Source organism: Mustelus asterias, chromosome 9, assembly GCF_964213995.1.
Source record: "Mustelus asterias chromosome 9, sMusAst1.hap1.1, whole genome shotgun sequence".
Classification (NCBI taxonomy): Eukaryota; Metazoa; Chordata; class Chondrichthyes; order Carcharhiniformes; family Triakidae; genus Mustelus; species Mustelus asterias.
Window position 1 is genome coordinate 107,280,319 of NC_135809.1, and position 14,998 is coordinate 107,295,316.

Here is a 14,998-nt window from a genome sequence, read left to right on the forward strand (position 1 = left end):
TGGCTTGTGACAACAATAGGGGGGGGGGGAGGGATAAAGGACGGGTGAAATTTAGGAGCAAGTCCTAATTGCATTCGCCAAAAAGAAAAAAGAAAATGCGTTATGTCGCTCCAAAGTTGGCCAAACTACCAGTTTGCTGCAAGGACCCCATATTTTCAATACTGCAGTAATCTTAGAAAAAGACATACCTAATACATTTTGACACAGGGGTCAAATTCGAGGTGAATGCATATGGCAGATCAAGCTATTGGGTCAAATTATTATTTTCTAAAACAGAACATTTAATGCAACATATGATTTTTGTTTTAATTATGCCACTGCCTGGGAATAAAACATATATTTATCATAACATGAATTGTCAAGAATGGTAGTTTCCACGAAGGGTGGAGATCCCAATGTGCAACTACTTCTGCATCATTGCTTACTCCACCCTACATGTGGCATCACAAAAAGTGCAGCTACTAATCTAGGAGTCAGGACAATCTCCTGAGTCTCTTATACACATATTTTAAACCTCTACTTATGTATTTCTGCCAGATTTGGGTGAATTTGCTACAGTCACAACTGCCCATTTTATTCAGATCCCATCTGCTTTGCTAATGTATAAATTAACCAGACATAATAATCACCCAAATTTATGAAAAGAAAGTGTTTGGCAAACTTATTTTTTGCATTTAATGAAACACATAACACAAAGAAGAAAGTCGAAAAATGTCAATTGCACATGTTGAAGAATGACACATAGCTCTTTGTATTTCCCCTTTCCAAATAAAGGTTTGTCAAACACTCTAAACAAAGGCATTGCCCCTTTCACAAGATTATTATCCTTCTTCTGCGTCTTTTGCTGAGCTTATTAAAGGAAACTTTTAAAAGTATCCTATTGAATAATAATGAGACAAGGTTTGCTAACATGCCTGCCCTTGCATGATATTTGCAAGCAATGATCTAAAATTGGAAAGGCAATTTGATTCATGGCTGCAGCCAGCTGAAATGATCCATAATAATTTACTTGTGTCACAAAAATTATGAATGTTGAGGCCAATTATTATTTAAATACAACCAAGGTAAAATACACTTAACTGATTGAACCAGTGGCATCAAGTGAGAACCTCTCCTATTTGTCAAGTTCCCTGTTTATCTTGCATTTCATTACCATCTGGTGCCCGTTGTTGTACTCCTGACTCTGTTGGCACATATTGCTATATGTCACTGTGCCAGGGCATACTAATTCATCAACAACGTCATGCCACTTAGAAACAGTTAAAAGGGAGTTGCGAACGAACACGTTCCCATAAACACAACTCACTCTGAGGAGTAACCCAGAGCAATTGTTAAAAAGTTTGATTTCCACAAATTCCACCCCCGCCCCCCCCCCCCCCCCCCCCCCAGCCCTCCCCACTCACCAGCCCCAGGTTTGATAAGCTTACTTTTACACAGAAGGAAAATATGAATTCATAAAAAGAAATTACAAATTTTGTCTGATTGTTTCTTTTCCTACCATGAAATGGGCACAGTACAATGATTCAAAAAGTGATTTCTTTTCTTTTAAATAAAATTATTTCCCTACTCCGCACATTACTAACTGTAACGCTATATATATCCTTAATAATAATAATTACAATACAAAAACATGAGAAATTGACCACAAGCGAGGCGTTTGGACACCTCAGCTAAAGGTCCAATACTGCTATGTCATTGCGGGTGTGAGTTCAGCATCTATATGAGGTACAAAGACTTGTCAGCATTTAAAAATGTGGACCAACATACAATGATGTATAACAAAACAGTAAATACATAACTTATATTTCACTATGTATCATGAACAAAAATAGAATTCTATTTCCTATGTTATATTTACAATTTAAAAAAAAATCTAAAATGAGATGGTGGATTTTTTTTCTTGTAACTTTGTTTTAAGCTCCAATTTACGTAAATTTGTACTATTTCCTGCTTTGATTGTCTCGGTTGAGTAACTCTGCAGTGATATTTTAGAGCCTGATTTCGGCTAATAAATATTACACAAACATTTATTTGATCTAGTCAACCTTCAAATGTAATTTACAAAGAAATAAATTTACGACCATTTTTTTAAAAAAGTCATGAGTTTGGTGACGTCTGTTCAGCCAATCCGCTTGGAGAGCACGTGGTCATTTTAAAAAATTGTGAACTTTTTGTGGGGTGCTGGGCGAGAGAGAAAAGGAAGATAACAAAATCAGGGGAGGGGAGGACGACAGAGGTGAGGGAAAAAGGGGGACGCTGAGGTGGAGCTAAAACAAAGTATTCATACATAACATTTTCTCTTTTTTTTTGCATAAATAAAGTTACTAGACATAAAATGACTCAAATCTGGCAACTGTGAGGCAGGCCCACGCGAGTCGGAACAGGTGACATTTTGTTCATGTACTATCTCTTACAACAGTTTCACATTAGTCAGAAGTGATAAAAAATATCATTTATATCCAGTGCTCATAACACTTTAAAACATCCTGTGTGTGTGTGTATGTGTGTGTGTGTGTGTGTGTGTGAGCGTGTACGTAATGTGTGTCCATGTGTGTATGTGTATCATATTATATATATTATATATATAAAAATATATACATACACACACTACAAAGCATAATCAAGTTTCAGTCCCAAAAAAAACAGTCCTTTGTGTTCCCACCAGCCTGCGTTATATCATATTGGCCTGGCAACAAAACAGCTAAAACAACTAAATGTTTGTGTGCAATGAAGAATAAACTAAAAAAAAAGTACTCTCATTCTACAAGCCATACACTGTCCTAAGTAAAAACTGAAATTTTAAAATAAAAGCAGTTGAGGGGAGCAGATTATTATCAAGAGATTATAAGAACCTCAATAAATTAGAATTATGTGAAATAGAGACCATCCCCTCACTCCTCCCTCCTCAAGTTGAAGCCAGATATAAAGTTCAAATCTTTTTGTTTTCTGAATTAAATAACTTTTGTCAGTACCTTGAATAATTTGCAAAAGAAACAGAGTGTTCATCAGTTATTCTCATTGCGTGACATTCCAACAATATTATCACAGTCGAATCAAACTTGTCCAACATTAAATAATGGAGTTTCATTATTTATTGGAGGTGGTGGTGGAGGGGGAGGGGGTGAATAATAAGCGGAATTACGCCTCCCTCCTCAGCAATAGTTTGTATTTTATCCCCGACTTCAAAACAAAGAAAAAATCCTCCTGAATCCAATTACCCGTCGATAATACTTTTAAAATTTAATAATGGCCATTTATATTTTGCAGCACGTATTAAGTGTTTAAGATGGAAGATTTGCGTGCGCAGAGTGGGTTGATGGATTTGCGCCATATATTTTTAAAAATTCATCTGTGCTGTTTGTAACTTTGATGAATCTCACCTACTTCCTGCACACCAAATCTCATTTAAGTTTAAGACCTTACCGTGTAGTTTTCAAAGCAATGCAGAATTAAGACATTGTGAAATTAAGTAAAACGTTAAGTCATTAATAGTTTCTTCCCTGCTCATCCCTAGTCCACTTGTGCTTCCCATGGTGAAAGTTGACAGTGCAGAGGAATGGAATTTTTTTTTTCATTGAAGTACATTTACTTAACACCATTGAACAGCAGGTAGGACTCCAGGATCAGTTGGAACATAAATCAAATGCAACAATGAACCCCCCCCCCTGAGCTCTCCTCTCTCTATCCCTCCGTTACCTCAACAATATTCCTGGGAGACTGAAATCAGATTAACCAGTCTAACCTTCTTAACTCTGAGGGATTGGGGGGGCATGGGGTGCGGGCGGGAAAGGGTGAAAGACTTAGTGCCAATTACAAGGGGCAAATTCGAACTAATGGAGTTATTCCTGCTCAAGTCCAACACATTCAGCTGGTTTGGTGAAAGGTATCCCACCTGAACAGAACACCCACAAACCTACAGTCGCTCATTTGCCCCCAAGTTTTAAGAAATAAATTTCCCTTGCGTTTTCTTTCAAACTCAATAATCCTGGATTATTGGCCCCATGGATCTCTGGAATGACTAAGATACTCTCAGCGGAAACCAACACAATGAGATAAAGGGCTGGAAACCATGCTCAGGAGGCAAGTGCAAGACATCTTGCTGGGCAGTGACAAATAACTGTTGAACACCCTATTGTGGCACACCAAAAGAAGTGATTGGACACATGCACTCTGGCAAGCTCCTCCTCTGTCTCAAATAGATATCCTTCGTCCATATTCCTGAGTAACTTCGCTGCTGTCTGGAAAGAACCATTTCGTAAGTGTGGCTATATAATGTTTTTTTTTGTTTCCTCATTAAGATGACAGTCGATTGTCTAAGACTTTTGCAGTGTCTCCCAAGTAAGACTTTTCAGAGTGTTAAGATTGCAATGTTATTAGGAGTTTGGCACTTTAATTCAAACAGTACAATACGCAACTCAAAAATAAAGAATTTTTTTTAAAAAAAGGGAAATCCAGTCAGGGCTCAGCTCTTTGTTGTTCTGCTTTATGATGTGCTTAAACGTGCACACACATGCTGCCATTTTGTGTTTTGGTTTTCTTCCCCCCCACCCCCGGCACCCCCCTCCCCCCACACTTTTCTTTTTAAAACTATGAAATTTAAGTTATTTTAAATAGTTCAGATTAAAAACACATTCACAAGTTGCTGGTTGGCGCAGCATACCTGAGTGAGAATATAATCCCCCCCACCCCTTAAGAAAAAAAAACTAAAAAGTATTTTAAAACAAGCTCAAAAAAGAGAAAGGAAAAAAAAACCTTTTAAGACTGCCGGATAGCTGTGAATCTATATTAAGCAACAGCTTTCAAGTCCTGACGTTTTTTTTTGTTTACAGGCTGTAGCCAGTAATGTAAAATGTCCATGATACTTGTAAAAATAAAAAAACAATCAGAATGCTTCACACATTAAGAAACATTTAAGACCATTGCTGATGAATCTGTTGGAGCCACACATGCAGGCTCATCAATAACTTTTGTTTTTGTTCAAAATAACAGTCTGATTGCAGTTGCTCTTCAGTTGGCGCTGATGGCCTCCTGATTCTCATTGTCACTGCTATAGTCTGATTTCTGATCATCTTCATAGTCCTCGTACATTTCCATCTCGTCTTCGCCGTTTATCATTTCGTTCACGCCCAGGTTGCCGCTTTCTCCCTTCATGCTGTAAGTACTCTGGATGACTGGGATGCTTGGCTCTGGACTGCCGGATTCGCTGGAACACTCGGATGTCAGTTGTGGCGATGCTGCTGTGGTTGCCATGGAGATAGCACCGGGATACACGACGCCTGCAGCCGTGGTGATTGGAATCTGAGGCTGTTGCCTGTGCACAGACGGACACTGGTTTGTTAGCAACTGATCTCAATGAAACAAGCTATTTTTAAAGACGCAAAGAACGCGACTCATTTACCTGATTTACCTAACAGCATTGGTGGCATTCGCAACTCTGGCAGCAGTACTGTAAGTATGATGAATGAACAGTGCTACCTCCTCTGGAGAAGCCTGGGACACTTCATCAAGCACAGTAAGAAGTCTCAGAACACCAGGTTAAAGTCCAACAGGTTTGTTTGATAGCACTGCCCCTTCATCAGGTGAGTGCCTGGGCAGCGCTCCGAAAGCTTGTGCTATCAAATAAACCTGTTGGACTTTAACCTGGTGTTCTGAGACTTCTTACTGTGCCCACCCCAGTCCAACGCCGGCATCTCCACATCATACTTCATCAAGTCAGTTGACCACACTGATGAACATTTTTTATGACTATTTGTAGTCTTATCATTCCACCTGCCAATGACCAACACTGCACTTTCCACATTATTACCTTCACAAGTTCATAAAATCATTAAGAATGAGGAAGGCCATTCTGCACACCTCGTAATTTCCATCTTACACTGTCCCCTTTACTGCCTCCTTTTTTTAAATAATTGCCTCCACTACTCTAACCGGGAGTCAATTCCATATCTTGATCACTCTAATATGTGGTACAATTTCCTAAGTTTAAGTTTATTTATTAGTGTCACAAGTAGGCTTACATTAACACTGCAATGAAGTTATGTGACAATCCCCTAGTCACCATGCTCTGGTGCCTGTTCGGGTACACTGATGGAGAATTTAGCATGGCCAATACACCTAACCAGCACATCTTTCAGACTGTGGGAGGAAACCCACACAGACACAGGGAGAACGTGCAGACTCCACACAGACAGTGACTCAAGCCGGGAAATCTTCCAACTGACCATGACCATGCCATGGTAGATTTGTTAAGCTGGGTATGTGTGTTCACATGTACGTGTGCACAGATAGACAGCCTTAAGCCTACTACAAAACTGGTGCTATGCTCTTGCTTGATTTGTTCTGTCAGCAATGATAGACAGTCAGGGAAGCTCTGTGGAGTTGGTAGATTATTAATTACTAATAAGCCGTCATATCCTGCACACTCCTGCCCATTTTCTCCATTTCATCTCTTACAACATACTGCCAGAACAGACAACATTTCCACCAATGCTTGATCTCGCAATTAGGAAGCACAACTTTGGTTGAGGAATGGATTTTTAAAATGCTGGTCCCCAAAGTTCCTAGGTTATGAGAGGCCTGATTCCACCCAAGGGACTCAGAATATAGGATGGAGTTCTTGCTGATATTCTGAACCTCTCGAGTGACAGTAGGTAGATCTTCCACATATCCCACATTCCAGGGACTCTGCAGTGGGCTTCACTGGGAATGGCTCTGTTTACACTTGGAAAAACAGTCTTCAGAGCAGTTCCTTTGAAGCTATCTGAATGTCCCTAACCTCTCCCAGAGTAAGACACTTCAATCCCGGAGGTAATTTAATGCTGGAGTGTCTTCAGTTAAAGCTGAAGCCTCTTAAAGAAGAAACACCTTTTCTTCAGATCCTTGGGGAATCTCATGCAGAATGACAAGACACAATTCTGTTTTGAAATTGGCTTGAGCCAGGGCAGGCACCTGTTATGACCTAAATACGGAAATCATGCACTGCTAAGATTGTTAAGTTGTACGTAGCTCATTGGTAAGACATATGCTTACAGGTTCAATTAACTAATCGGTGACACCATGGATTAGCACTGCTGCCTCACAGCGCCAGGGGCCCCGAGGTCAATTCCAACCTTGGGTAGCTATCTGTGTGGAGTTTGCGTGTTCTCCCTGTGTCTGCATGGGTTTGGTGGATTGGCCATTCTAAATTGCCCCTTAATGTCAGAGGGATTAGCAGGGTATAAACATGGGGCTATGGGGATAGGGCCTGTGTGGGATTGTTGTCAGTGCAGGCTCGATGGGCAAAATGGCCTGCATCTCTGCATTGTTGGAATTCTATGATTCTATGATATAACACAATTGTTGAAGAGCAACATCCAAAAGAGGTTGGGAACAATTTTACAGAATGATTTGAAAAACAGAAGCAAATAAAAATGTTAAAAGCCAGGTAAATGGGGCGGGGGTCTATTAATTGCAAGTGGGTTTCTGCTGGTTTGGTGCATTTTAAATGCCAGGTCTCATTCACATGCCATTGAGCAACTTACCGCTGGAACGTGTGGGAAGGGACTGCTGGTTTGAATAGATAAAGGCGGCGGGCGTACGGTGTTTGCCGCTTCGCTCAAACAAACATTTCTTTCCAAAATAATCTTTCAGAATCAGATAGAAGATGTTAATGCTGAACGACTCAGTGGCACCTACCCCACAGTGAAGAACTGTCGCATCTCTTGCCTTCGGTTTCTCATCAACTGCTTATATTCGCCAATACGCAGTTTCTTGCCATCCACAATACAGGTGCGCTTTGGTCTGGGCTTGTATTTGTAGTTGGGGTATTTCTCTAAATGCATCTTGCTGAGCCTGGCCTGCTCCTCATAATATGGCTGCTTCTCCTGGTTGGACATTGATTTCCAGCGAGATCCTGCACAAGACAGACAAAGATCAAAAAGCAGCTCTCATCAGGGTACACCATCCAAGAACTTGGGTAATGCGACATTGTAACCAAGGCACTGTTCGCAAAAAGCATTGCGTCCCATTTTAACTCTGAATTAAGTCCGATTAAAAGTCACGAGGAAGAGGTTGCAAAGATACTTGGTCAGAATGAATGGTTGCAAGTGCTGCCAAACCTTTCATCAGGTAAATGGTCACCCTCTTCACTGATGTCAGCAAGCTACTTTACCATCTGGCACATTATTACCAAGTTTGACACTATCCTCAATAAGTACCCAAATGGACATATGGCGGAATTTTACTGCTTCACTTGCCCGAGGCTCGTAAGATCCTGCCCACGGCCAACGGAGAATGCCATTCTGTGAGCCTCGCTTGCCCCGATTCCGGGGCGGGTGTGCCGGTAAGATTCCGGGGCGGGTGTGCCACTAAAATTCCGGTCATACACTCCAGCAAGTGTAATCAGGATGGAACAAATTGGCTGATATTTTCTCCCTCTTTCCACAAGCAGCATTGAAGCCAGTGCCTCGAGAATGTCCCATGGGCCAGGGACATACCATCTGGTGCATTTACCCACCGGGCCATTGTTTAGCTATTTGGTAACTCCTCACTAACTCATGTTCTCAATAGTGTTAACTGTGGATTAGAGCTTGATTTGACTTAAATTACTATTCAACCAGCAAATGTCATCCTACAGATGCATATGTGCTGTACACAAGTCCTGCAACTGTTCAATCAGTCCTCACAATATACAACCCTGCACACAATCTGCCTCTTAACCATTTACAATATTTCTATTCCCTTAGTAACAGGTAGGTAAGTACAGCGGCTTCTTTCTTTCTGCAAGTTCCAAATGTGTCTCTAAAAAGCACTTTTTGAAAGCAAACATTCAATGCATTTATGATGACACCCTTGTATTGTAAATTCCTGATTTTAAAGAAAATGACATAAAAGTTAAACTGAAGTGGTTAAGTCGCTACTGGATGTTTCATTTTATCATTAAAGTCTTCCTTTTTGAGGAGGCTGCCAAGTGAAAAATGTTGAAAGCATTAATGTAAGGATGTAAAGGCTTAACCCTACTATACACTACCAATCCTCCTGGGGATAACTTGTTGCAGAGCACAGTAGCAAGCAAAAGAGAAAAGAAAAATGGAAACCTATGTGGAACTTTTTGTTGTAATTCTGACTCTGCAGTTCCTTCGTCTTGAACATTTAAAATGCTCTGATGCAGTGATAGGAACACTGTGATAGGAACACTGTGATAGGAACTTTTCAATACAGTGTCTACACTTTCTCCAATCATTATTAGGTTTCATTATTACAGCCTCCTCAGGCTGTGAACATCGTACAAAGTAAAATACAACTTCCGAGTATACTTAACTCATTCAATCTAAATGAAATGAAGACTTTCTTATTTTGGGGAGAGATGCAATACAACAAATCTTGCCTTTTGTCCTATTTTTCAGAATATTACTGAAATAAAGTAGCTGGAGTGATTATAAACATGCTGATTGTAATTAAGAACAGTTGACGAGGTCTTGGTCAGGGAAATGTTTAAAGGCAGGCCTGATGTTGCCACTCAATCTACACAGCAGTTTAAAACTGACAGATACACTGCTGTTGCCAGCAGAACTGTCCTGGATTTTATATACAACTTCGAAACACTATCCATAGCATAAAACTGTGAGTGAAGGCTTCCCCTCATCTTGTAATTAAGCAAGTAGACCCCTTTGCTTGAAAATGGTAGAAGAAATATTAAATGAAGGGGCCTTAATTTCTAACAGATTGATTTGTTGTGGAGGAAATGGAACATCAACAAATCATTTAACGAGAAACAGATTCTGTGGAACAATTGTTGTGGTAAGGATTTATTTTTCTGTAATGAATATCAAAGATGGAAGCAGCCTCATTCGGAAGCACCATAGGTCTTTTCTTCCATTATTTATGATTATTGTGCTTTGGACTTGTTTTGGAGCATCGTATGATTTTAAATAGGGAGCCATGTTCCTCTCCATACGCAAGAGCACTAACAAGTTAAAAAGGGGGTCTTAAAATCTTTTTGGAATGGCAGTCCAGTAGACTGACAATGTTTGGGCTGGTTAGCTCAGTTGGCTGAACAGCTGGTTCATGATGCGGAGCAATGCCAACAGCATGAGTTCAATTCCCTTATCGGCTAAGATTATTCATGAAGTTCCTGCCTTCTCAACCTTACTTCTCACCTGAGGTGTGGTGATCCTAGGTTAAATCATCACCAGTCAGCTCTCTCTCTGAAAAATGGACACAGCAGCCTATGGTCATATGGGATTTGGCGACTTTCAAAATGCTTTCATAACACAACCTTTCCATCTCGGATTTCAGACAAGGGAACTTTCTCATCAATGAAGTGATTGCCAATTGCTGCCATACCTCCACACTCTACTTTCTCAAATGTGTCCTTGCTGACCTATGTTAAGTCACCATCCTCCAATTTATCTTAACCCTGAAATTAAAATTTTTGCTTGGCATCACCACAACCTCTCTCTGTCAGCTCCATCAACTCCACATCGTTCTCGCTTTTCTTCTTCCGTGTACCTTCACATGGGTGGCACAGTGCCTCACACTGCCAGGGATCCGGGTTCGATTCCTGGTTTGGGTCACTGTGTGGAGTTAGCATAATTCCCCCGTGTCAGTGTGGGTTCCCTCTGGGTGCTCCGGTTTCCTCCCACAATCCAAGAGACATGCTGGTTAGGTGCATTGGCCGTGCTACATTCTCCCTCAGTGTACCCGAACAGGCGCCGGAGTGTGGCGACTAGAGGATTTTCACAGTAACTTCATTGTAGTGTTAATGGAAGCCTACTTGTGACACTAATAAATAAACTTTAAATTTCACTGTGTGGAAACTCACTGCAGTTCCTCTTCCTTTTATCTTATTCCTTTGCAGGAACTTAACCCTGTCTGCATCCACCTACATCCTACAACCCACCTGCTTTTAAAACCAAAGTTTGGTGTCACCTCGTCATTGCTTCCTGATTCACTTCATCTTTCATACTACTTTTTCCAAGCTTGAGGGATTCACTCCCGTTACCCCTTGGTTACACTTTTTTTTTTTAAAAGCCAGGTCCTGTTGGTATGTGCGCAGAATGCTGTCTCTTTTAAAATCTGAAATGGACAGACGCTAACAATGGTCGACCTGGAAAATCAAGTGAGTTAACTGAAGGGTAAAGCATTTGATTTTGAATTTTTACTCCTAGTCATCTTGTTGCCCTCCTCCCCCTTCCCCACACCATCAGAGAGGAATGATTGTCGCTTACTTTTTAACTCACTCCACCATATTGCATGTTGTGCTTTCTTTTATAAATTTAAGCGGAGCTTCTCTGAGTTATTTTGGAGTATGCATCAAAAAATTTATTTATTAGTGTCACAAGTTGGCTTACATTGACACTGCAGTGAAGTTACTGTGAAACTCCCCTAGTCGCCACATGCCGGCGCCTGTTCGGGTACTCTGAGGGAGAATTTAGCATGGCCAATGCACCTAACCAGCACATCTTTCAGACTGTGGGAGCACCCACAGGAAACCCAGGCAGGCACAGGGAGAATGTGTACACTCCGCACAGACAGTGACCCTAAGCCAGGAATCGAACCTGGGTCCCTGGCGCAGCAGTGCTTACCACTGTGCCACCGTGCCACCCCTTGCTGTCACAGTTTCCTCGCATCTTTTAAAGACCTTCTGCAGTCTGACCATGAGGCACGAGGCTGGCGCCAAAAATATCCCTTTCTCGCAGAATACAAAATCATGTGTGTCTTTCACATTGCATGTTCTACCTGACAGAACATCGGGAAAAATCCACCTTCCTTGATTTGAACCTGCACTGTTTATGTTCGATGTGAATAATATGTCTGGCAATAAGGCAGCTTGATCCTTCAATAGCTTCCTATATAACCGGTTGTAAGTTCAACAGTCAGAACTGCACAACACTTAGACCTGCCTGACACATCTGGATTGCATTTTCAGTAGTCCAATTTGAGCCTTTAGGTGGTGCATGTTTTGCTTCAGGATAGGGGGAGAAGGGATGAAAACATCACTTGTCCTGCCACGCACGCCGTTCTGTACGTCTGCTAACCTCCTTGAACATAGGCTGACAAAGTAGGCTCAGTTTAATTCAAATCAGATTTAAATTAATCTATTCTCTTGAAACGCAAGCAGAGATGCTACCTCCAAAAATGATCCCAAGTTCATTCATTACTCAGCATTTAAAATGCCACGCAAGAGAAAAATGACATGTTTAAACAACAAATGATATTCCGCACTCAAAAGGAGCGTTTGTGTCTGGCTGCATATTTACTGTACTGGAGCTCTGAAATTCATGTACTAATACTCCTTGGCACACGCGTGAAATCCCTTTTGTTTGCACCGTGGTACCATCCAGTGTGACATTAAAAACCCACTGTTCAGAGAGACTGCAGAAGCGAATGCCGTCACTTAATGTAACTGAAGCAGAAAAAGCTTTCCTTTTGGATGACTGGGGATTTCATTGTGGGCAAGGAGCATACAGGTCAGTTCACACTCTCGCTTGGATCACAATATACATGCCACGGGTCTCCAGTCACAGAGGTGCGAGTCTTATGCTGCTAAATGTGCAATATTTTTATTAATTGTTTCCATTCAAGTGTAACTCTCATCAGACAATAGTGTGGCTGAGGCTTTAGAAAGGTAAGACTCAGCAACCTACGTTTGACCCAACTTTTAAATGGAACATTGGAGGTCAACATTGGGTGCCAGACGTGTTTTGTTCAGCAGGATTGACATCTTACTCGAGCATAAGAAATATAAAAAGGTTTGAAATAAAAATCCTATTAAATGTATGGCTATCATGATGCAGTGTGTGGGGTGATTTGTTTTAAAAACTAGCCTGACTCACAACTTTTATCACTTGCTCTCCCTTTTCCCCAAACACACCAGTGCGATGTCAAATTTTTCCATCTCCAACTATTCTGGGGTTTGGAAGTAGTGTCAGGAATACGGACAATACTTTCCATCACAGCAAATCTGTTGATAGTGAACCACAACTCAAAGTGTTCAACTAACACCTTTTTCTAGATTTTGGTCGAGCTGATGTGAATACTCCAACTTTCCTCTCAGGAAATCTTATCCCGCTTCTGTCTGCACTGCTTTTAGCAGGAAAACTCCCAGCCCAAACCATTCAGTATAAAAGCAAATTACTGCGGATGCTGGAATCTGAAGCGAAAGAGGAAATGCTGTAAAATCTCAGCAGGTCTGGCAGCATCTGTAAGGAGAGAAAAGAGCTGACGTTTCGAGTCCAGATGACCCTTTGTCAAAGCTTTGACAAAGGGTCATCTGGACTCTAAACATCAGCTCTTTTCTCTCCTCACAGGTGGTGTCCAACCATTCAGTACTGTAAGCTCTGTAAGTAAAAATGAAATGAGGCAGGGGGAGCAATACCTGCCGCTTGTGAAGTATTTTTCAATCTTCTTATTGCACTGGATGGCACCAAAGTCTTAGCTCATCAATGCTGATAGTGGAAATATGTTCTGATCTAATTCTCTTCTAAAAAATGTACATGAGTGCTCTTCAGATGCCGTGCTTGAATTCGGGACTCTAAAAATTGTGAATAAAATTGCAAAGTGGCATTTCTGCATCTCCTTAACCACTTAAGTTAAAGTTTATTTATTAGTGTCAGAAGTAGGCTTACATTAACACTGTAATGAAGTTACTGTGAAAATCTTCTAGTCGCCACACTCCTGTTCGGGTACACTGAGGGAGGATTTAGCATGGCCAATGCCCCAACCAGCACATCTTTCAGAATGTGGGAGGAAACTGGAGCACCCAGAGGAAACCCACGCTGACATGGAGAGAATGTGCAGACTCTGCACAGACAGTGACCCAAGCCGGGAATCGAACCCGGGTCCCTGGCGCTATGAAGCAGCAATGCTAACCACCATGCTGCCCATATCTCTATATATCCCTAATATATCCCTATTTCTGCACATCTATAATCCCAAGAAAAATCAGACCTTAAAATGCCATCATGGGATCCAAGCAAACAAAGGCTTAATTTGTTGTCAGTGTGTAAGATTCCTTCCCTTTCATTTAAAAAAAAAGATATTAAATGCTATTTTAAAACAACAGAGTAATTTGATCAGGCAATTCACATTCGAACATTCTACACCATCTTTTCAAGGCACAGATCTATTATTCAAAGAAGGGAATTCCTTTTTGAGGCAGTCATATCAGAGATAATCTGCGTGTTAAAGTAACTGACAACTGTTCAGAGTTAACCTTCCCGTGTGGTACGATCCTATATTTTGTGTCAAAATTACATTCCTAATAAATATTGAGATACAGCATTTGATCATATAATAAATAATTAATTGGATGAAATGGATTGACATATATTTCCAATAAATATTTCAAATCCAACATGAATTCAGAAATATATCAAGAGAAATAGAGGGATTTGAATTTATTAACTAAATGTATTCCTTATATAAACTGGCTCATACAATCAATGAGATAAACCCGGGAGTGGTGAAGGGATTATGGTTCAGTAACTATTAGAAGTTAAATAAGCAAAACACTCATTCATCGTAGAAACAACTCAATATTAAGAGCTAATTTTATGTTAATAATTATAGTATAAATTGATATTTATGGTGTCATGCTTAACTCTTCACTTTATGGATATTGCAATCACGAACCTCTGTTGATATCAATTGAGGGAGGGGTGGGGTGAGGGTAAGGGTGATGATCAATCAGTATTCGATTAAATCATATTAATGTTGTACAAATACCAATCAGCACTTCTCTGAAAGGAATAGCTCATTTCATTACAGCATAAATTAAGGTGCTGAAGTGGAGGAATAAAAAAAAAAGCTGTATGTTAAATTATTGAGAGAGATATTAAAGATTCCAAGCCAATGATGTCCAAACAGCAGCTTGTTAGACAGATCGGCGGATCTCAATGTTACTTGGCCCTCGGAGCCCTGCCTTTTGATCCCCTTCACCGCGATGAACCGCTTATCTGCCAGAGGGCTCACAGAATTTGGAGTTTTAAAACGCAAGCAATTCTTGCATCTTTGTCAG

The 14,998-nt window shown here is 40.7% G+C and overlaps 1 protein-coding gene across 19 annotated transcripts in view; it reads right to left on the bottom strand.

Moving 5' to 3' along the window:
• Nucleotides 1–3,572: 3,572 nt before the first annotated feature.
• Nucleotides 3,573–14,998, bottom strand: part of sox6 (SRY-box transcription factor 6) — a 636,409-nt gene continuing 624,983 nt past the window's right edge. For 16 of the 19 annotated variants that reach the window (XM_078220775.1, XM_078220777.1, XM_078220771.1 and 13 more), the window contains 2 exons: nucleotides 7,675–7,891; nucleotides 3,579–5,311 (listed from right to left, as the gene is read on the bottom strand). In XM_078220775.1, the coding sequence (XP_078076901.1) occupies nucleotides 5,008–5,311; nucleotides 7,675–7,891 (521 nt within the window). In that variant the 3' untranslated portion in view covers nucleotides 3,579–5,007. Of the gene's footprint in view, nucleotides 5,312–7,674; nucleotides 7,892–14,998 lie in introns of all 19 variants that reach the window. The other 3 variants (XM_078220783.1, XM_078220782.1, XM_078220770.1) reach the window with 1 other exon arrangement.